The sequence below is a fragment of the Bombus vancouverensis genome, chromosome 7, assembly GCF_051014615.1.
Source record: "Bombus vancouverensis nearcticus chromosome 7, iyBomVanc1_principal, whole genome shotgun sequence".
Classification (NCBI taxonomy): domain Eukaryota; kingdom Metazoa; phylum Arthropoda; class Insecta; order Hymenoptera; family Apidae; genus Bombus; species Bombus vancouverensis.
Window position 1 is genome coordinate 5102511 of NC_134917.1, and position 25071 is coordinate 5127581.

General features: G+C 34.7%; 1 protein-coding gene across 7 annotated transcripts in view; it reads right to left on the minus strand.

The window, feature by feature from the left end:
• Positions 1-25071, minus strand: part of LOC117164223 (uncharacterized) — a 335191-nt gene that overhangs the window by 25819 nt on the left and 284301 nt on the right. For all 7 annotated transcript variants that reach the window (XM_076619721.1, XM_033347140.2, XM_033347142.2 and 4 more), the window contains one exon: positions 11635-11856. In XM_076619721.1, coding sequence (XP_076475836.1) covers positions 11635-11856 — 222 coding nt within the window. The remainder of the gene's footprint in view (positions 1-11634; positions 11857-25071) is intronic.

The window sequence follows — 25071 nt, forward strand, 5'->3', positions numbered from 1 at the left end:
CAGAACTCTCCCTATCAGTTGGTCGATAATTGTTATTGCCAATAACCGCTATAAATTTCTGATCAATCCTCCGAGACGTGAAATATTTTAAACTGTCGACACTGTTCTCTTTAATATGTTATTGAGTTTAAAGTAAAAATTCGAAATTTAGTTTTAATAAATACTTTAATTATAAAAAGATAATAATCATTAATATATTGTTTATATAATATATTAAATTATATTAATATAATAATATAAATGTTTTATTTCTAAATGCAAGTCGTATAGTTTTAAAATAAAGTAAAGTATATAATGAAAGATTAAGTTTTAAAAATAGATTGTCAAGTAATCGAATTCTATATGATGAATTGTGTTTCGTACTCAGACAGAAACCCCTTCAATAAATTAAGTCAAGTATTATTGAACCTCGGCAGAAGCCTAATTTTCTCTAGATTGAAACACATCCTCAAGGATTTCGATCCCCTATGTAGTGGAAAAGTTTGAGTGGAACGATTTGTTCTCTTTCTTTCAACCTTTAAGAAGTACTGGATGGTTTGGAAGAACATCTAATCAATATAATTACACCAAAACATAGGTAGGAGGAAAAAAGAAATTAAATTGAAAAAAAAACTAAAAATTCATTATTATAATAATTGAATTCTGTCATCGAAGCTATTCCAGAAATTGTCACAAACTAAGAGATAAAAGAGAAGAGGGATGAATTCGCTGACTCGAGTCCAGCTTAATCACGATGACAAAAGTGGGATCGGTAATTTCGTGCGTTGTATTATACACGCCTCGGCGACCAACTCATTAAAGCCACGTAACCGGAACTTGGAATAGTGCTTCGAAAGCCAGCGCGGAAACTTAGAGAGCTTTCGTCCAAGAACAGTTCCGGGGACTCAACTGCAGCCTAGGTGTATGCACCTATAATTACGCGGCTCCTGGATGCGATACAGCTGGAGGCTTTCACAGCGACTCTCGTCTCTTCCTGTGTTGATTATCTTCGAGTAAATCGAGTATCTCGCGAACGTCTTTCCCTTAGTTTTCAGCTCCTACCCCTACCGTTCCCATTACTACCTTTTGTTGTTTAAAACGCTTTTCGAGTCTAAACCGAAAAACCACCGAGGGCATGCGATTATTTGTTTCAAAAGTTCCTTTTTCTCGGATTGGATTGCGTTCAGAATATTTGACGTAGGACAAAAGGATTTTTAAAAATTAAAGTTTTTAATGTTTTATTCGACTGTAGTTTAGGAAAAAAGGTAAACATTGATGGGGATAAAGCAGATAATTAATTTCTTAAGAGATTCAAATGAAGTAATATTTTGATGGATGTATGTATAAAGGTAATGAATACATTACATACACTTAACAGTAGTAGTAATATACTATGAATAAGCAAATACATGCCGATTTAATCAGAAACTATCTTGAATTAGGTTTCAGTAACACAAACTTATATAGCTGAATAAACCTTTCTAGATATAATACATCACCATAAATTTGTGTATTCAACTTTATTCAAATTTATGTTTCAAAAGCTGTATTATCTGGGAGTTAAAGTGACAGCTTTATCAAAATCAGACAATTTCTAAGAAGAAAAGAATGCTCAGGAAGTTACAATGAACAACAACTGATATATTCTTTCATTTATAAAAAATTTATCACACCTTTCATAATGTAAAATATTTCATAACTAAAGTAGTCAAGTTAGTATTTTTTACGTAAAATATTTTAAAATATTTCTAAAAATTTAGACGGGAATTTGGGACCTGTAATTTTACTTTAGTTCGTTGATCCTTGTCCTCTCTTTGTCTGACCACTTAGCTGTCAGAAATTATCTTGCGAAAAGTGCTTCTATTTTACGGCTAAAGTTAATTAACATTTAACCAGCAACAGTAGAAGCTACATAAATATGTGTCGTCTTGCAGATGTAATTACGTAATTCTGTAATAGAATGTGAACTCGTGTTCTAAGTCCTACCACGTTCGTTCAAACCTTCTTTCTTAACATCGATTAAAATATTTAAAGTACCACGCATCTAATTTAAATTTGAAGCAGAAATTTAACAGACAACGAACTTCTAAATAAAAATAGGTTGATAGAATTCTGAATAGAGCTCTGACGATTTGATACATTTGAAGTTAAAGTCAAAGTTCAATTTGGTACAATTTGTCACTGTTGAGTTAACATTGTACAGAAAATATAAATAATCATAAAAATATATGATTTTCAATACCGTTTAATTTGTTATGCAACAAAGAAGGTAGTTTGTCTATTAAAGATTTTATAAAAAATGCTCGCAATTTAAAACACATTTACATCAAATATGAAGTTTGTATTAAAAATAAAAGATGTCCTAAAACTCATGAGTGTATACACATATATAACTCAATATTATACAGAATTAGGAGCGAAAAATTAATCGAATTGATATAACGCATACTTCTGGAAAAGGAGCTTTGGTGTTAAATCACATCAAACGAATTAGACAAAAAAATAAATTTTTCAACAAATAAACTGGAGCGCAGGTTTCGTGCGTCCATGCTGCGCTGGGTGAAAGCATCAAAGCTAAACGTATTAAACGCAACTCTACAACTAATGCGAAAAGTAGCTCGAGTACGAGGTTGTTTAATATGATATTCCAAAGACTCTCTCCCCATCGTGCAAATGTATTCAAATGAAATTAAACGAGTTACGAAGAAGTGGCTAAACGTGATAAAAAAGGCAGAACTCTTGGATAAAGGGATCGTCCCTTTTTCTTTTTTCTTTTATTTTTCTTTTTTCTCTCTCTTTTTCCCTAGTCTGCTCGAGCATCTGGAAAGAAAGTACCCGAAGCAAGGCAGAAAACTCGCGACTGGAAGCGTCCGAGTGAATAGAATTCCAATTAAAGCTTTCAAGACCCACGGAAGAATCTTTGAAATTCAAGTTCCGTGATTCAATTTTGTCACACAATTCGTCTCAGCTGCTAGCTAATTAGAAATTTTCGGGGCTGAAACATTTCATATTTTCTCTTTCATTCGTGAACACAATACCATTGGCAGAGAATGTATTGGGACTTGAATTACTTTGTTTCCCATAACGACGCCCCTATAAAACTAAGATAATATGAATTTATTACAATAGTATGTTCAATAAGAATCTTTACTTTTTTCATCTAAATTTACGCAGTGATTATACTTCGTTTATATTTTAATTCAAATATTTAGTGATTTAAATTTAACTAAATATGAACAAATAAATTAAAGTTAGAAATACTGTGCATTAAAAATATTGATATTGAAACCTATGTATATTGATTAAATATTTCCTCCTTTTTTAACATCCTATGTAAAATCACGTAAAATTGACAGTTATTCAACCTGACAAAAATATCTTTGTTAAACAATCTTCAACATGCTAACCTTTTTAACATCCAATATAATACGATGTTAAAAATTATAATAAAATTATCAATTATGTAAACGGCTAATGTTATTTAAATATATGTACTTCAAGCAATATTTGTTTCTCTATATCCTATTAGCATAAGTTTCAATCATAAAATATTCAAAAGCGCTCCTACTAACCACTTTCCTCTTTAATGCCTCACACTTATCACTCAAGAAAAGGGAGAAAATCAGCCAAACTATCATCGAACGAATCTAAACCGTCGAATGCATACATCATTTCTGTAGTATCGTGGACGAAAGGCCTGGGAAATATCGGACGAACTATGAACAGTGTCGCGAGAGCCGAGGCGCCGTCGGGCCCATCAATGTGTCATCGGTCTTTTCAAGTGCATAGTTTCGTGGAAAAGACCTACGTGACCCTGGCCACGAGCGTCTGCGGAACACGTGTGCGGTGGGCCTAGGAAAAGGACAACAGAATGCGACAACGGCCAGAAAGGGTCAGTCGAGAAACAGAGTGTGAGTCGAGAACGAGAGTGCGAGTCGAGAAGCCGAGTGCGAGTTGAGCGGAGACGGAGGTTGCGAGTGGCGTTGCCGAGAGAGTGTGGATTGCGCCGTTTTCTGTACGTCTGGTATGAATAGTTCAAGCTAAGCCACAATCGTCTTTTCTGTCTGATTAACATCTCTATTGTCCACTCTTTGTGAACATATTACATCACGATATTACATATTTTTGGGGGCTCGTCCGGGATCGGACAAGACAGAAAACGAAACGGTTTAACAGAGCTATTCGAGCTAGTTGTGAATTTACCGGTACGCGGTGCGGTAAAAGACGATATCGTTGACTGTTTAAGTTTGTGTAGTGTGAAAAATGGCAAACGTCGAGGACGAACGGTTATCGGGTGAAGAGGGTTCGACGCTGGAGGAGCTGAGGAATAAGCTCGCGCGAATGAACCTCCCTATATCGGGTGCGAGGTCAGTGCTGATTGCAAGGCTGAATCGGGCGTGTAGGGCTGGACAATCGTATCGTAAGGGATCGACGGGCGGTGAAGAGCTAACCGGTCAACGAGATTTAGAAAATGTACAGAGAGCTGAGCGTGATTGTAACGAAGGTGAGGATGTTGAGAAAATGAATACGAAGGAGTTGAAGGAGCGCCTCGCTAGTTTGGGTTTAAAAACGACGGGAAGAAAAGTAGAATTACGCGCACGGCTACGAGCGGCCATGGATGGTAATGACATATCGTCGGAAGAAGAAAGCGACGACGAAAGTGAGGATGAAGATGACAGAAAAAACGTAAGAGGATACAAGAGAGATACGCGAAGGGTGTATCAGGACCGTGACGAATGTTGTCGAAGGGCATGTGTTGGTTCGACACTGAGTTTTAGAGACGTCGAAGATGCATTAGAGTCGTTTAGTGGCGACAAAGGTGAAAATGTCGAACGATGGTTCGAGTCGTTCGAGGAAGTCGCTGATACGTGCATGTGGTCGGATGGGCAGAAGGCAGTCTACGCGAGGAAGCTGCTGAAGGGATCAGCGAAAATATTTGCGAGCTTCGAGTGTCATGCCAGGACTTGGCATGAGTTGAAGAGGGGGCTAGTGAAAGAATTTTCGAGGAAAGTCAACAGTAGGCAAGTACATCAGAAACTTGAAGAAACAAAAAAGGAGAGTGATGAAGCATGTTTGGCTTACATGTACCGCATGCTCGAAATAGCCAGCCATGTGGACATGGAGGAGGAAGCAAAGGTGGAATACATAGTGGATGGAATAATAGACGACGAGAACAATAAGGCTGTATTGTACGGCGCTACGTCAATCAAAGAGTTGAGGAAGAGGTTAGTGATGTACGAAGAGCAGAAGAGTCGCAGAGCAAAGTCGGTTGCGAAGTCGACTAAAACCCAGAAGAACGGGAAGCCCAGTCAATCTGTAGATGCAATGAAGAAAAGAAGATGCTTCATCTGCGGTAGTGAGGATCACCTAAGTGTTAAGTGTCCGGAGAGGGGAGAAGGTGTTAGGTGTTTCAAGTGCAGCGGATTTGGACATGTGGCGGCGAATTGTACAGCGCGACAAGTAAAGACTTACGTAATCTCAAGACCGGAGAGGAAAAAGTACGTGAAGGACGTGTCGATAGATGGCTGCAGGTTTGTCTCGTTAGTGGATACAGGTAGTGACCTTACGTTCATACGAGCGGATGAGTATGTGAGGTTAGGATCACCACCTCTGGGAAACTGCGAACTTAAGTTTGATGGTTTTGGTTCCGCTGGCAATAGCACCCGGGGCGAGTTCACAAGGGTAATGACGGTCGACGGGTACGACTTTACTGTCACTCTGCATGTTGTCTCGAATAAGGTAATGACAAGACACAGTCTACTCTTAGGTACCGACTTTTTAGACCAGGTAGAGTTGCGAGTCAAACGGGGCGAGGTGACATTTTTACGACTCGACGATCAGACCGACGGTCACGAGGACGCGCCGGATGTACTGAGGGTAAACGCGGTAGAACAGACCGACGAAACAGACCTGACACACGTACGGGAACCGCATTATCGTGAAGCGATTCGCGATATCGTTAGGGGGTATAGGCCGGAGAAGAAGCGAGACGTCGGAATAACCGAAAAAGTAGTTTTGGAAAGCGACAAGCCGGTAGCGCGAAGACCGCGAAGACTGGCGCCGTCGGAAAGAAAGGAAGAAGACGATTTGATGGAAGCGTGGACAAACGAGGGTGTCATCAAATCGTCAGACTCGGAGTATGCGAGTCCGATAGGTGTAGTTAGAAAGAAAGATTTGTGTGTGCGTGTGGCTAGATGGGCCTTGTTACTAGGCGAGATTAAGTATCAGGTGTGTCATCGGCCGGGGAAAAGTATGCAGCATGTAGATGCTCCGAGTAGGAACCCCCTGCCGAGCACTATGTATGTAACGGAGAGTGAAGACGGGCTGATTGCACGGTTGAGAAGGGCACAGAACAAGGACATCGAAGTCCGTAGGATTTTGGACGCCGCAACGTGCAGTCAGGCCGATGGGCAGGTAGTAAGAAACAATATTTTGTATAAGGAGTATGAGGACGATGTGCTAATAGTAGTATCGAAAGCGATGCGGGCTCAGGTAGTCAGGCAAGCGCACGAGCGTGGGCATTTCGAGGTTACCAAAACAGAAGCTATGGTCAAGAAGGACTTCTGGTTCAAGGGGTTACGCGAAAGGGTCGAACACGTGGTATCCAACTGCCTTGACTGTAGCTTAACCGAACGAAACATAGGTAAGCTAGAAGGGAACCTGCGAAATTACAAGAAAAGAAGAAAGCGTGCGAAGCAGTACCTGAGGAAGGACCCGTGCACACCTCGATTTTATGAAACCTTGGGTCCTAAATGCCGAAAGTGACGCATCTGATGACAGCGAGATAGAAGGCAACATCTGAGGGCAGATGTTATTGCAGGATGGCCGAATGTAGTATCGTGGACGAAAGGCCTGGGAAATATCGGACGAACTATGAACAGTGTCGCGAGAGCCGAGGCGCCGTCGGGCCCATCAATGTGTCATCGGTCTTTTCAAGTGCATAGTTTCGTGGAAAAGACCTACGTGACCCTGGCCACGAGCGTCTGCGGAACACGTGTGCGGTGGGCCTAGGAAAAGGACAACAGAATGCGACAACGGCCAGAAAGGGTCAGTCGAGAAACAGAGTGTGAGTCGAGAACGAGAGTGCGAGTCGAGAAGCCGAGTGCGAGTCGAGCGGAGACGGAGGTTGCGAGTGGCGTTGCCGAGAGAGTGTGGATTGCGCTGTTTTCTGTACGTCTGGTATGAATAGTTCAAGTTAAGCCACAATCGTCTTTTCTGTCTGATTAACATCTCTATTGTCCACTCTTTGTGAACATATTACATCACGATATTACATTTCTTAGTAATTAACAAGATTCATTCGCTTCAATATTTTATTTCACTTTAATAAACTTCCTTCGATTCGAAGTTCTGCTCGTTTTCGCGAGCTGTTCCTTCAGTTCTATTCTTCCTTCATCCATCCCCTCGATGCTTTTTCCAGTGGCGACGCGAGCCCGTTTAAAGGAATCAGTGGACGGGAAATTAGCTCGGTGAAATCGCTTTCGAAGTTCCGAACAACGAGAGGCTCCCTTTGTCGGTGGTTCAATCGCGAACGTGGAACAGACCGTTTTATCTCGTCGAGTTTCTGCTTCACGACGACGTATTCGCTCGTTATCGCACCCCGGAGGATCATCGGGGGCACGCGTCGTCAGAAGATCGTCGTCGAATTAATTGGCCGAGCCAAACGATAAATATTTGAAATGAAATAGCATAGGATGGGGACGAGAATATCGTCGACACCTCGGCCGGAGCTGAGTAAATTTGCTTGATGATTAATTAAGGAGCGACGCCGACGGGTGGGTGCCTCGGTTCGAGTTATATGGTTATGTTTGGATTCCGTGTGGACCTAGTTTCCATATTTATTGGAACATGTATGCAGATGGTTATAATTTGTGCGCTAATCACGAAGAAGAATAACAAAAATTCATTTGTTGAAATTAAGGTTCGTAAGATTGACTGGCTGCGAATCATGGTGGTGTAAGAGAAATCGTCATAAATCTTAATTACCTTAGTTTAATCACTGTAATTTAAGAAAACAAAGGCTCTACGAGAAGCTGCTATACCAGACCATAAAACTCATTTCAATTATGTATACTTGCGTCAAAGTCTATATAAATTACACAGACTCGGTCAGTTCAAAAAACCACATATTTTAAATGTATCTCACTTGAATCCAGAAAGACCCTATTAGCCAAAACATGTTTTGTTACTTAACTAAACTTGAAAAAATCTTACATTATTTTAAAATATCCTGACTACAAATTCAAAGTCCGTGAAACCACGATTAAGAAACTTGATCCTTGAACCTTGATCGTACGATTTTCTTTCGCTAAGACGAAACGTGGGGAAAAAGTTTCATGTGGGCAGACGAAGCACAAAGAAACGACGATTTTGTTCTATCAGCTCATTATTAAAAGCCACGGTGTTGTGAACACGTCTCGTGACGTTCAAGTCGTGTTTCGTATGGAAGTTTTGTCGAGCAGGCCGAAAAACGAGAGACGAAAGCACTTAGGGAAAAATTCTAGTGTACCTCGGCGCGTATTGTTTACTCCGAGCGGGGGTGGCTCCGTACTTCTTTTTCAATTCACAGAGAAACGTATTCAGTGCGAAACAAGAGAGGAAGGGTAATGCATCGGATCTTAATAACGAGAGTATGGATGGCGGCGTAATTGTCTGAATTAATTTGGAAATGCACAGGTTGTTCTATGGGACCCTATCGATGTGACTCCTGTGCTTGTGGATGTACAGATAGTTGTCACATAAACCGGATGAATGTAGAAATTGTTTGTCGAAATACTGAGTTTCGTATAGGAGCAACTGTTGAAATTAGAATTGAACATCCATCAGCTTCGAATAACAATGAGATTCTATATGTTGAAATATTAATTCCTTGACAGTTTAATGTGATAGATGAGTATGGCATTCGTAATGCTATATTATTATTGTTATTTATATGTTAGATATTATTCCACTTATCATATTTTTTTAAAAAAATTTATAAAATAACTTGTCATATGCATGTGATATAATTGACATTTTTTAATTTTATATATAATTTAAAACTATAAGATATGTGTAATTAGGAGATTTATAGAAATTAATGATAATTTATTAATACTAGTTGAATAAGTTTTAACGAAGAGTTTGAGTAATTTATGATATCTGGAAAAAATTTTATTCTTAATGTTAGACTTTCTGCCTGAGTTTTCTCGCACTCGTTCGAACAGTATTAGTAACGTCCTATATTGGTCAGACATGGCGTCGAACTATTTCTGCCTGAAGTCTCCGCAATTCACTATTACTATTAATAATACCAGTCCACCAATTACACGTACCATGTTTCTGAAGTAATGGCAGCTATGCTATCCTGGACAACAGAGATCGACGTCTGTCAGATATCTCGTTTTCCAGCATCTGCCGAGTTTCAGTGATAGTACATTGCAAGTCTTTGCAGGGAATTGAATATCTCTTCACTCGTACATTGACGTAGAAAAGAACAAAACCAATTAGCCTAAGTATATTCAGATGAAAAACGTATTTTTGCGAAAAATTTTAATTAACTCGCTCCGTGACTCTCTTAGTTTCATTTTTGAATATTGGAATATTGGAATTTGAATAGTGTTGTTCTTTCATTATCTTAAGCTATCGTATCAATGAATTCCTTGTTAGTATCACTTTTTTAGATAAAACGCTGAGAATGGTACAATAGTATATTTATTTTTCACTTTACCATAATTATCTTATTTCATTTTGCCAAATATTTCTAAGCAATTTTCTATAGAATTCACGGTTTTGAATGTGGATTAAAAGACACATACATAATGTAGACGTATTAAATATAACTGTACTTCAATCCCTGTAATTATTAATACACTGTATGCTCATGTATCGAAATACACTAAAATAGAAACCTCTACTTTCTTATACATATTCAAATATTCATAATTTCCGATACCAATAAAATTGTTATTCACTTAGCATACTTAGGGTGGGCATAAATCGATATTTTGATTATAAAATAAAGTTGATACTTACTAACGACGTTATAGAGAAAACTGGCTTACACTTTGTTTTGAAGACTTGATTACTTGCTTAAAATTAACACACATTTTGTGATTTATACACAAGAATGTGTACGCGGAACAGATCATATAGCGGTAACAACCAGAAATTAATAGTATTTAATCCTAACTCAATTCTTCTCAAATAATATTATTCAAATTCCAGCACCACAAACTCAGAAATTAGATCAAAGATCTAATTTATCATATCTCTACTACTCCCTCCTAAAATCAATTTTTCCTAATTCAAGGAATCGACTTAAACGGAACAAAAGTCTACTAGAGAGCTACTTCTTGAGACAGTTCGATTCATTTTCTTCACACAAAAGAACGATTCACCGTGGCGACGGGGAATGTCCCATTCCATGCACGACAGCAAACAATGGTTGGCAATTATCAGAACGCAGAGGTCCTCCGTTGACCGATCGTTGACCGGGTTCCAGAAACCGTATCACGCTTTGAGCAAGGACGCCTACTGCATGTGGACTCCTATTTTCGGTGGCCGCAACACGACGTGCGCCTCTCCAGTTTACAAATCCTACGCTATCGATTTCCTATTAGCATTGGGTAAACCGCTAACGTTATTAGCCAAAACTGGAAAGCTGGTAGTCGTGGACTAGCGCGGACCAGATACCGATATAAGAGTTGTATATATAGAGATATACATACATGTATATAAATCATAAAGCAACGCGATATCGGTGTTACGTTAACCTTAATTACGTTCGAGCGTTAATGTTCGCATTGCTAACGACTTTGGTTACACTAATGCCTCGCGTTTGTGCATGCGTATGCAATGTGTCAGTGCGGGCCTAACGGAGCATGCTAAGGTGGAGAATCGTGCATCAAGCAAGCGTGTGTGCCAGTGTGATAAGGAAAGTTTCTAAGTTTGCTGAAAATCAATTAAGAAGGAATCACAGCAGTAAGATTATTCTGAATTTAGTTTTCTTCTTTATGTATATTGTGGTAGAATTAAGAATATGTTCTGTTTACTGATGTCAGGAATATATTTATAAAAATTGTTTAGAATTACCCTCGTTTAAATTTGATAAGAAAGTAGATCATTTTACTGCTGTAACCTCCTTTTACGAAAAATATTCTTAACGAAACCTAAATTTAAAAGTAAGATGAGAACGCCAAATTCATACGATGGAACTCAGTCGGAGACGATTAAACACGATATTGTGTAAATGTTTAATTTATTTCAGTAAATGTACTTAACGATTCTATGTAATATTTATTAATTTGACGGTAATATAATATGGCACACAATGTTGAATCCTTTGCACTTGATAGTATGAAACATTAGTTCAAATATTTATGTATAAAATTAGAGAAATTTACATCATCTCTTTAAGTTATCTTATGAAAACTACGATCTTCTTTCGAATTCCTAAATTTCTTTCTCATTTTTGAATTTAAGTTTGTTTTTATTTCTAAGTTTCTATTTTTATATATACCATCAACTTTTTTCATAGACGTCGAATCAATTTGGCGTGTATGTATATAATAGCGCAACAAAGACGGTGAGAAATAGTTCGAACGATACGTTATGGAAGTTAGTTTGTCCTGGAACAAGTTCTGGAAGAGGAAGCAACTAATACTTGTTACTCACCGTCGTTGTTAGTTCTGGCTCGCGGCGGGGATGAGCTGACCGTAGGGAAATTCCGGGAGATGTTGTCCCTAGGCTGAGATTGTGGCCCTTCGAGGTTCGGACTAGGACTGAACTCAGCCCTGAAGTCCGCCCTGTCGAATCCCTCCTCAAATTGATGCATCAAATCCACCTCGTCCATTTCCACGTCGCCTTGGTATTGTTCTTTCAACACAGCTCGTGGTACTGTAACCAGAGGAATGGAATGAATCGCGGTTAATGAGGTTCTAACAATAAATTCAAGCTGAATGAGAAACATAAGAAACTCGAATTTTTCACGCATTTTCGGGGTTTCATTTAGCAGCAGTGAAATCCTCTACTGAAACTCAGCCACTATGTTTATGCGCACTTCTTGCTTTATTTCTTACCTGGCTGTTCATTTTCATAGAGTCTCCTATGTTTTCGTTTTGTTTGTTATTTAATTACTTTTCTATTGTGCATGTTTTATAATTATTTAGGGCACAAATATTTTTTATTTTCAAGAAATACTTTAATGCAATGTAGAGTTGACAGAAGTATCAAAGGAATTTTGTTTACAAAAACGTTTCCTCTTCTTATTGCTTTTTATAGTTCAGTTTGTGTTGCATGGATGAAATTGATTTTTACTGGTGATAATATTTATAGTTGCTCCTTGATGTAGAAAATGGTTCTTGCTTTACCTCATGGTAGTAGTAGAAAAAATAAATATTCTTAAGTGTTACTATTTTAATGAAGAATTTTAGTTACGTAAATAAATTTTTTCTTATAGAAAGGATTAAATGTAATTTCTACAAACTAGTTGTATAGTTAACACTCAGCCTAAATAATAATTGTTTGGAATACACCTATTAAAAAATCACTCGATGAAACATTCAAATATCCAGTAACCTTCTCATTAACCAATAGTAATATTATAAACATATGAATGTTTTCAAACCATAAATAACATAATTCATTAACAACTTTTTCGTCTACGTATATAAACAACGGAAATGAAATAATATTAGTTTCTGTCAGCCATATAAGATTCCCTGTTCCATAATCTGACAGTAGTCAATTTATTTCCGGCCGCATAATGTTCGACTTCGATATATGGCTACGCTATCGATATACCGCATCGCGTATGCAATTCCATTTCAAACGGACGAAATCTGTGTCTCGCACTGACGCGAACGTGTTGCACAACATATTCTGAGTTACTCTGGCATGTAAAAATTTGCGATAAAATTAGCACTCTGTCGATACGTTGATAAATCGATCTGGATTTCGTGACACTGAATTAAAAAGTCGACACAATTACGTATATAATGGTTGTCTGCATAAATTATACGTGTGTGGAGAATTACATCCATACTGTTATGTGCATAACTTTATTTTATCATTCATATTAAATGCTTGATAAGAAATAATAAAAAATTATAAAGGTGGTTTTACGAGACTAAATAAGATGAAGATGAAAAATCAAAATATTGTGTTTGAAGTTTTGTCTATTAGTTATTGATGTTAAAAAATCGACCAAATTATAGTTCTTGTTGAGAAAATAAATTTTTCCTAAATTTTCTATCATCTACTCCCGAAGATCTTGTATAGCGTGTGCTTTCAATGGTAACATAAATGCATATGCATATATATGCAAAATGGTGGCATATATAAATAGCAGATATAGAATGAAGTTCTTACGCAAGACCTCGTTTCCGAGAAAATTAATTTTGTGAAATCTACAAGTACACGTACAAGTATATTAAGAATTAGATCAAAAGCTATGGAAAATTATATTTTAGGTTGTTTCTTTTGAATTCTTCCTTAACTTTTTCTGTGCTTTTCATTGCATCATCAACCTAAAATTACATTTTTTTATTATTTCAGAATACTTTGCAAATATTGGCTTTTGTATGGAAAGACAGAAATGAACTAAAAAGAAAATGATTTACTAAAACAAAATAAGCATCAATAAAGGCTCTCTGCATCCGTTATATGTATATTTTTGACAATAATATTTTGAAAATACTTTTTCAATTAAAAACCGCGATTATAATGATAACAACATTAAATTTGCACTTGAAATTTTCCTTATTGCACGTATTGTTATAAATACTTTCCTGCTAGAAAAGTACACATACTCATATGTATTACGAAAATTAGTTTTCAGTCTCGAAAATGTGATATTTTTAAATTTCTTTGGCACATGAAAGATTGATAGTTGTTGAAAAAATATGATTTTCATAAATGCCTCTTAGGCAACGTCGTCGTATGAGTCGCTTTATCTTGAAGTGCAACGTGATGACAGAATAAAAGCTTAAGCGACTCTCCCGACGAAGATAAAAGATATATCTTTAGGCGAAGCGTAAAAATTTAGGTGATCTCGCGTACTGGTGCGAAGAAAAAATTCTTTCTTTATCGCTTAACAAAGTTTAAGAAAATTGCAAATGGCCATTGAATTATCATTACGTGCACTACTTATACAATGGAAGTTGATTACTAAATACTAGTTGAATTTCTTGAAAAAATTGATAGCATGTATTAAGAACATAGTTGAATGCAAACACATGAAAACAGAATTCTCTTTAACTTCTTCTTCGTCAATAATTTGTATGTTGTAAGGACAACATGCTTTTCAATTTTAAAATGTTTTTTAAATTTTGAAAATATGTTTATAGAAAGACTAATTTTTCATGGAAAAAATGTCAACCATTTATTAAGTACCTGTAAACCCGTTTCGTGAGAATTTACTCATAAAATAAGTAATTTTGATAACTATTGGAATTGAAAAATTCTTTCAGAACAATTATCATATTGTAAGGAGTCAAAAACAAATAAAAGGATAATAAATCCATGAAAACAATGATACCATAAATAATTCGCAAATCCTGAAAAGAAATGGCGATTAAATTCAATATTTACTCTCACAATTAGATCAATAAGGATACGCTATACATTTGTCGCATAATTAACACAGTCCAAAGTTAATAACCTTTTCAACTTCTAATTGCAGACGAAGCTCTCGTATAAACTTACGAATTTCTGTGTAAATGTTGAGAACATGACCAACTATAACAAACTTTCGTAAGTTTCGAACAGCTTTGAAGTTACATTTCAATTTGGAGAGACATTCTCTCTCTCTCTCTCTCTCTCTCTCTCTTTCTCTTCGCGAAACAGCGAAGATAACATTTTTCAGAAAAATTTGCAATTTTAGCAGGCGCTGAATCTCCTTGAAATTTTACGTGGCATCCTTTCTTTTTTTATTTTCTCCTCGTACTATTTATCAACTGCATTCCTACTATAATGTAGTGTAGAAATACGTAAGAGAAAATGCCCGCAGATAATTTTGTCGCGTTTTACGTCAAACGAGATTTGCTTTCGTGACCCGACATAAAGAAACAGCTCCGCTAAACTATGTGGAGCACATGTTGCCCTTACAAGTAACCCGCTCATCTTCCTACAAAATTATGTTCCTATTCCGCAAATAACTATTATATTTTAGGGATATTACATAGTTGACTTTCTGATTTGATATTTGCACCCGAGAGAATTCCGTTTGTTAAATGAAAATTATTCTAGGAGATAAATCTAAAAGAAGAGGCTTTAAGAATAGAAATTTTTTAACTTTTATTTTAATTTTGTTATCATTCGGAAATTTATGATATACGTGCAGATGTTTAATAATACAATATTAGCGCCTGTATGCTCTTTATATGCTTTTCAGGACTCAAACTGTACAATAATTTTTTTATTAGTTTTTGTTCGTTAGAATGTTTTATCATAGAAGCTAGTCAAATGCTGGAGCTGAAATTATCCATTATTAATTTGTGATACTAAAAATTACAAGTAATCTGTACCTGAGAAGGATTTGCAGAGTAATAAGCAATAAGCAACTCAACATTTAAATTGTATTTATTGAAAAAAAGGTACAAATCCCATCTTCAAGAGTGAAAAGATTTATTACTACAAATAATAGTTTATAATTGTCAATTTATAGCACGTTTGGAAAAGTGACTTAATTTTGCTTGATTTTGAGTTTTTTTTTTTTTGCTTTACTTAAATCATCGGAGCTGTCTTTACTGCAACAGCCTCTTCAGTTAATTAATTAGAATACAAATGCCAAAATAAATATGATTATTTTTTATGTCCATCATAATCTTCATAAAAATCACTTCCAAAAAATTTCCCCAAAGCAGAAGTATAATAAAAATGTAGTTATCCGAACAGATAGGGTGGCATAGTTCGTGTAATACACAACAGAAGCTATCGCGAAATTATGACGCGACTAAACCACCAGTCTCGAGAGTTGGAAGTAGCAACCCCTCGTATAGTTTACTTACTGCAATTAATAATTGCAATTTAACACCAGTGTTGCGGTGTTGGCCGGTACAATGGGTTACGCTAGCTTTGGCACCGCAAGCACAGCTTCGATGCTTTAACCGAACCGGATACATTATAACTCCGCCGTTCGCGGATAATGGAACAGAGAAAATGCGAGGTCAGGGAAGATGCATCGATGTGACGGTGATACAACGAAGAGGTGTTCTGTTTCCATGAGATATTGAATAAAAATTCCATTTGTCTTTCTTGGATGACGATGAAATGAAACACAATGAGCGTGAAATGTTTGATATTTCCACGAAATTGACGAGTTTAAATATAATAGTGAACAATATAGTTGTAAGACAGAATAAAAAGTTACTTTTTTTAGTAAAAAAGAATAAGTTCTATATTTTACAAAGTTTTGTAAAAATATTGTAGGTATTGGAAAAATTTATATTAGAATTATAATATATAAAATATATAATATAAATATAAAATATATAATATATAAAATCGTCAGTTGCAATTTCACTGTGATTGGAAAAGATAAAAGTCCTAGCAGTCTTCAATTTATATAACCCGTTACAGTTTTTATAATTCATATTCAATTGATAAACGATATAAAAATATATTTTAGAAATTATTTCTAAAGCCACTTAAATGATGAATTATAAGAAAGTTTGCATATTGTAAATCTCAGTCTGTAGCTTCATACATTATTTCACAAATTCATGCGTACATTATATTTAACTGACAGAGGCTACGTTAGTGTACATTGGATATTCAACTATGCTCTTTTGCAGTGAAGTAAAATACCAGATCCATTATAATACCGTATAGTTGTAATACTGATTAAATGTTAAAATACTCTTAAAAGAGGGCACAGCTTACAACCAGAAATCACAAGCAAAACGTATAAGGCTTCACTTTTTAATTGGAAATTTTTGAGCTTATAAAGTAGTCTAAACTCGTATGCATAATTTAAATCTTTTAAAGATTATATAATGTTTTTACATTATAAAGTTTTATTTAAAGAATCAAATGTAAAAATTGTACTTTGACAAATAATAAAATATTAACAAATCTGTTGTTATTTCTATACTCAGAGGTAGGATCACAATAGTTATTATTTTATTGAATGGATAAATCTATCACACCGTTCTGAGCCAAAAAAAACCTTTATTGCACGCGCGTACAAAATTGTAACTAGGATTATTTTCTAGTTACTATTTCTTATAACTAACGCATCTGCATATGGATGGCGAGCACGAACTCACGTTGTCATTTTCAACAAAATCCATAAATCAATATTTAATAGATTCTTAAAATTATTAAAAAGCTACAGATTTTTAAAAGTATTATCAAAATTTAATTACTAAGATTCATTTAAATTTAAATATTCTCGTGATTATTCTCATGCTTTAAATTCTTTCTAAGGAAACATCACATATGAACAATATTTTCTTATTCGTCTCAAGCGTGACTGCTACCACGGTTTCATATTAATTTCGTAGCAGGTAGTACGATAATGAGCTTAAGTTATTTCGATTCTGTATACTACGCTGACTAGTAGCTAGAAGCTATAATCCCCGCGGACCCATTAGAATTGGCTGAAGGTAATACAACAAAGGAAATACGACAAGGGAAATGAGATGCAACTACCATTGTTCCAACGTTGACATTGTCGATGATCAGTAGATAGATATGCATACAACTATGCAATATACGGTCGGCAAAAGATTCGTTTATTTTACAGATATAATCCGAGATCTGCATTCTTGAAAAAACGCTTAAAATTATATTTGAGACAATATTTATTTTTATTTTTTATTATATTATCATAATCTCTCTCGCGTTATGTGAAAAAGAAGAATTAAACTGATTTTCCTTACTTAATTAATTTTCAGTATTTTATTAGGTATTATTAGTACTCGAAGTGACAACTATATTTTATCTATGTATTGTACTTTATTCTATATTATCTATATGTGTCCTATTGTTATCCTTAATTATGTCACTGACTTATTTGTATTATGTTATGTAATTCACGTTGGTACATTACTGCATTTCATCCCATTGTTACATGTAATAGTTCCTGTAGTATGATATGTTATTATCTTCACTGACTATATGTTAAATTAATCATATATGATAGCTATTGTTATAAATTTACTTGACATGTATACTTTCAGAAACTATAGTAATTATCATTAATTCAATTATTAGAATCACTTTGAAGTATAATGCACAAATTTCCATAAAAGATCTCTTAAACAAGCTCTTAATAGTTAAGAACTTTCAGGTTCTAAACTTTGCAAATAGCTAACTAATCGAGTCAATATACGGCCTTTGATAATCTGCGAAATACGTACACAAGTTCTTAAAATCCCCTTGCCTGTGATACATTGCAGGAAAATTAGTTTAAAATTGTATAAAATTTTTGGAAATGAAATCAGCATACTTCTGACTAATTATGTAAACTTTTGAACAACTTCATTATAGGTATTTGAAATTCTAAATATAGAATAAACAATCTAAATAAGATCATCTGTGTATTTATACATATCTACATAAGAAATATTTCTTGTATAATATTTATGGAAATACAAGAAAATTATTTAGAACATAGTAGGTTTTTTAAATGTAAAAATAAAATGATAGGGGAGACATTTTCCTAAAAATCTTATTTAAAGCAATCTCAATTTCATCTACACTAAAAGGGGTCCAACCTTATATTTTTTCTTACGTTGAATTAAATATGAAAAGATATATTTAACGAAAATTAATGGGGCTCTATTTCAATCATCTAATCTTCCTACTCTGGTCGCCTAACCCACACTACATCATATCGTAATTCAAGTGTCCTAGTTACTTGTAAATTTATGAAGTGCAAACGTATACGCGAAATCTTTCATTGCAAAAATCCAGATACTACAGTTATCCTATCTTATTTGAAAGATAGATAAATGAAAATCGTAAAACTGAAACAAATACGTAAATTGTAGACATCGGCAATGCCCTATGTAATAATTACAAAAAATGTAAACAAAAGATCTAAAGACATTTCGGAGGACAAAGGGCAGGAGAAGAAAAGGTGGTGGCGTGAAAACACACGGGAAACAATGCTAGACACGAATAACAGGAAGGGGGAAAAAGAACATTCCAATTAATGGACCAACAACGAAATAGCAAATGGCTGATGCGATTTGCAATTAATAGTAGTAGTTACCATTAGCCCGAAAAGCAAGTTATCGAATACGTATTCGCGCAAGCGATTTTATTACAGCCCGCCTATTGTTGTCGTGATTCCGTATTTCAGTCCGTATCGCACTGAAAAGCCTAGTCCACCATGTAATTAAATACAATATCGAGAGCTTATATCGCGTCCGAAAAACAATCGAAAAAGCAACATAAAAGAGGTGATCTTATCTATCAGTAAAACGCGTTTTAACGTTTGCTTTTGTTTGCTGTTTCTTTGTTTATTATAATGGTAGAAGTTGTAGGAGTAATTCCATTGTAAGTCGAACATGTACGATAGGAATTAAGTTTTAATAGGGTATTAGCCAGTGATAATAGCTAAAATAGTCTGCGCCTTTCAATTTCGATTACTGTTCAACTTTTGCGCGCTACTACCTGATCATGTGTATTGTACATGCTGTTTCCTAGATGGACGCGAGCTATAAATCTCTCCAATGGAAAAGCGACTTATAATTAGTGTTTTTGTGTGGAATTGTGATCGATTTGAGGTATTTTATGGTCATAATAATATGATCGTAATAAGCATCGTTGTAGTATTTAACACACTACATCTTTTACTTCACATTTATCTGATCCCAAATCTAAAATCTTGCTCAAACACAAAAACTATTATCTTCATTTTCTCATCTATCTCTAAAACGATTTACTCTAAACCCAAAATTCTACCATCCAACTTAGCAATAACACACTCTTTACACATAGAATATAATTTCCACAATTCCATATGCACTTCAAGATAATTTTTTTACTCAAATCAAACTAAAGCAATTTATTCTGAATCCGAAATTCTGTCACTTACCTTCAAATCCAACAAATCCATAACATCTTCAAAATATTGTAGATACAATCTTAACAATTCCGAAAGCATCCCAATATCATTATCTGTAGCCATGTAAATGTATTCTAAGCTGTAACAAGCTCTATCAATGTTCATAAAATTCAATTATAATCAACCTATTACACACAGAAAGTAAGACAGATAATGGTAAATAACAAGGGTATTGACGCGTCGTGGCGACAAAGGTATCGAGGCTTATCAACGCAGATCGCATTTGCCGTTAACATACAAGCTCGCGTAATAAGCTGGCGCTCCGCTGTCCAGGATTTCCTATGGAGAGTGTACGAGCTACCGCGGCTTGGATAATTATGAGAACGTGTAATTTATAGCTAGCACGTGCGGCTTTCGTCTCTTCGATCTGCACAAACCTCTTGAAACCGTGGTATTAACAGGTCCTCGTTGGACCACCCTCACAGCTTGTGACTAAGAGGCATTAAACGTCACTGATGCACTTGTACCTATACGCAGGTTATTGCAATCGTGTGATAGCGTGCTAACGATGACAAGAGGAACGTTTGAATGTGTAGATTCAATGGAGAATCCGAGCACAATGAACACGCAATTAATTAAATAAAGTTCAAAATGGGTAATGCATTTTCGGTTTGATCATGAATGGAATCATTCGTCACGCGTGCTACTGATATTTGCTTGATAAACAATTGTGATGGCTTAAGTGAAAATTTTAAAAATTGAAATTGGAGCTCTATAGAGAGCTTTTGTTAGAATTGTTAGGGAAGTGATACATTTACACTGTACATGAGAGTGTGTGTGTAAGGGTTAGAGGGCGTCAAGGTCTTAGTGGAGACAAAAGACTGTTGCCAGATGTTAGAAGAATCTAGGATAGTCGGTTGGCGACAAGCGTGCGTGCAAGACGTTCTTCAGAGTGTAATATAGATGTATAACTGTTGTGTGAGAAATATAGTCAATTATTTGTATTCCCAAATTCTCGAATTTCCTTAACAAGAATTTTTAAGCAAGAGAATATCAAGAAAATTTTTAGCTTATTTACCTTTTTTTATGCGCTTCATTCTGTGTAATAGAACGATCTAATAGCCGACTGTTGTATATTTCCTACTTACAAGAACAGAAGAAGTTTGTACGTTATGTAGGTATTATATTACTTAAGTTTCATAGGTACAGTTACGTAGGTATTACGTGACAACTCCGTAATAATGTAAAAATATTTTTACAAAGTAACGCTGAAAGTCGACTATTAATCATTTAATAAATCTACTATTAATCTTCTAATTCAGATTTCAATTAATTTTAAACAAAAAGAGAATGGACATGTATAAAACAAGAAAAATATAATAAATAATTTGTTAAATTTTGTTATTTCTATGTTCTCTCTAAATATCATTTTCATTGCAGAATATGGTACCGGAGTAGATCGATTTGAGGTAATGATTTAAATTGATAAATAGTTCGTTTGTATGAAGTGTTAAGAAAAGAAAGCGAGGCTCAAAGAGACAGAAGAATTTCGATTAACTTAAGTAAACTTCAATTAGCTCCTGTGTAATATTCTTGACTTTTTTGCCCCGAATAAGTGGCTCTTCAAGGATCACAAGTCCTTCCGTTTTGCGAGCTACAGTTTTAAAGCTAGCTTCTTTAGTTAACACGAAGCCAATTTATCTCTCTGGTAAGAATTGTAAACATAGATTTGTGTATGCAAAAGTATGCTCTCTCTTAATCTCTTTAAAGATTTCTGTTACTAAATCTTAATTGTTAAATCATTAAATATCTATGTAGTATATTAACGTTTTTCTTCTTGACAATACAAATTTTCAACTTAATAAAAAAATTTTTCAGTAACAAATAAATAAAAAATATTAATATATAATATAAATTACTTATTAGTTATTAATTATAATTAATTATTATAATATTAATAACTATTATTATAATTAATTATTAATATAAATTACTTATTATAATATAATAATATAATAGTTGATAAATAATTTTTAATAGTAAATATTAGACATTTTCTCTTTAAAAGAAGGTTCCAGTTTCATACAACTTTATTCTTAGAAACTTCGGCTCGAAACTGGAATTTGTTCAAAGCTTACCTTCTACGTCCCGTTTATAGAATATTAAATCTCGTACTCAGATTCATCCTTTGAATACTAAAAACTCCACTTAATGCACGCTCCGACCCTGGAATCGTTTTCGGCCCATTGTGTTACCTCATTTTTAGAAAGATTTGGAAATATCATTTTCTTTTCTTTTCAATGTATCCATCAAAATTAAGAAATATTTTCAAATAAAACAAAAACGTAAGGAATCTCCAAAGATTATAAGAAGATTAACAATTAACAACAGATAAAAATTATTATAAATATCATGAAATAAATTTTGTACAATTTATATATCGTATATATTTCCATTTCCATTTCTATTAAGGAAGACATCCGCTTAAACCATCATCCTGTATCGAACAAACTATAAAACAATCCACAATATTTTAACATATAGTTCACATGTAGTTCCTCATAGATTTCTGTCAATAATTCACATGAACCTACATTGAACGTTCAATCAAGCGAGCAGTCGTGACAATGTCCCGAAATCTTTGTACAATCTGACATGCGGATTGACGTCGTCGACTCGTTCTACTGAATTGAGAGGCTGGCAGAGCGCGCAATAAAGCCTTCAATAGGACCAGGAAGCGAGCTAGAGAAGGTTGGTCCAGTCCAGTCAGGCAATTATTGTCCCCTAACGTTCCATCAACGAGAGATATAGTCATGGAATCTGGCAGGCTGAAGCTGTCCCCCTAAATTTCGCGAGACCTTTGGCGTAGACGAGGCTACCTTCGCGTTAATAAGACCGTGTAATAGCTGCAGGGTCAATTCCGTTGCAAAAATCTTGATTTTCCCACATGAGAATCCTTCGACGATTTTGACGTTTCCTGGTTGATCGTTAGATCACAAAAATTCGTAAGATTCTTGCAAAAATTCTACTGATAAATTTATTCTTGTAATGTCTTTGATTTTCAGAGAGAGAGAGAGAGAAAGAGAGAGAGAGAGAGAGAAAGAGAGAGAGAGAATTACAATCTGATGTATTAATTTGACATATTAAGTTCTATCTGTTTTTCTGATTAAGAATTCTGTATTATTCTTGTTATTTTTTTGTAGAATAGAGTTTCTTTGAAGTTAGATATTTCCCCTTTTAACAGTATTAACCATTTCTTATCTTTTTGAGCTTAAGAAGGTTCAGTTTCACCGTACTTAAATTAATTATCGCCTTTTCCATTTATTTCTTTCTTTTCCTCTTCTTTCAGAACTTACACAGATCAATACTTTAATAATGATAATTAATAATAATATTAAACAATTTCCAGAAATTGATTTGGTTTATAGAAAATATAGAATTGTTATTTAAATGGTCCTATTTTATCCTACACAACATAATCCACAATACTTTAATGAGAATATTAAGCAATTTCTTCAAATTCTTAACATTAAAAAACTCCAAATCCATCACTGTACCGAATCTAGTTACTTAACCCCAATCTATATTTTTTTGACAAGAGAGAAAATTAAATCAATATTTTCTCCCAATTCTCTCTCAAAAATGCGATGTTTTTCTAGAATTCTTTTTTAAAAACAAAATCTTTTTCAAAAGCAAAAAGACTACAGCTATATCTCCAGTCAGAGTATTTCACATGTGCTAAAAATTTTTACGGAATTACAAATGGTCGATCGAAACTATTTTAATCGAAATAATGGCCCGTCGCATTTGCGTGGAAAGAGTTGCAACGTGAACGTTCAAGCTGGTCGCATTGCCAATGCAGATCCGAACACCCTTCGCATGCCTGTTGGCGTACATACGTTCCTAATTTCACAAAATGTCGCCAGGTTATGCATAGTACAATTTCGGATCGCTAGATCTGCATACCGACCGTTTATCATTGTTATTGGAGATCACGAAGCCGTCTGCTTTTGCCTTCATTCGAGACATCATCAGCATTTGCGTTGGTTTTCCCAATTAATTTTCCCACCGCGTACCCAAGAGAACTTCTTGCTTTAAAGCGAATATCGTACAATTACATACCCGTTTTGGTTCCAAAAGTGGGAACTCGTTTAGAACGTTCGAACTGGAAATTTCTGATTACATCAGTCAAAACGGTATGTAATATGGATACAAATGAAATTATGGTGATATGGAGTTCAACTACACGAAAGGATATTCTTAAGATATTGTAATATGAAATTTTGTTTAAGGTTTACATAATAAAGCTCTTAGAAGCAATGCCAAAACCAATAAATTGGAAAATGTAAAGAAAAATAACAATCTCAAGTATTATTTTCTACAATTTATTTTTTAATTTTTTATACCATGCGTTCGTAATAAACAAATCTGTGAAAAATAGGTCACTTGCTGTTTTACATATTAAATTCTAATTTTGTATCTAGTTTATGAAATTCAGAGCTTTTGTTAGTTGTTACGGCGCACCAATTTCATTAATATTACTTAAAATTAATTGTAATTCTACGAATTACACTAAAAACAATGCACCTTACATAATTTAATGGACGAATATAATTTAATGTAATATCAATTACTAAAGTTTCTATCGAATTGTTTAGTTCAAAACTTTCCAACATACACATAGTTTTGCATTATGATTATTATAAAAACTATTAATAGTACCATTATAAATGGTATTAATAAACAGATGTATACGTTTAGTCTAATAAACCATAAATATACAAATAACACCTATTAAAACTACTAAAAGTTTAAATAGTTAATGTTGTAAAGCCAATGGAAATATTAAAGTTCTATTGGTGTCGTCGAAAAAAATAAATTCTTTCCTGCAAAATACTTTTTGCTTCATGTCGATTCGTCTTTCCGTTGTTGAAATATCATCGTTTGAAGAGGACCGATTTTTTGTAATAATTCCCTATCGGTGTCTATCTCGCACGCTCGGACTCTCACTTGTACCGTAATCACAACCTCGTTAATAGCGTGCTGATCATTGATAGACAGCGTCTGGATTCTTTTTACTCTTACTACTACTA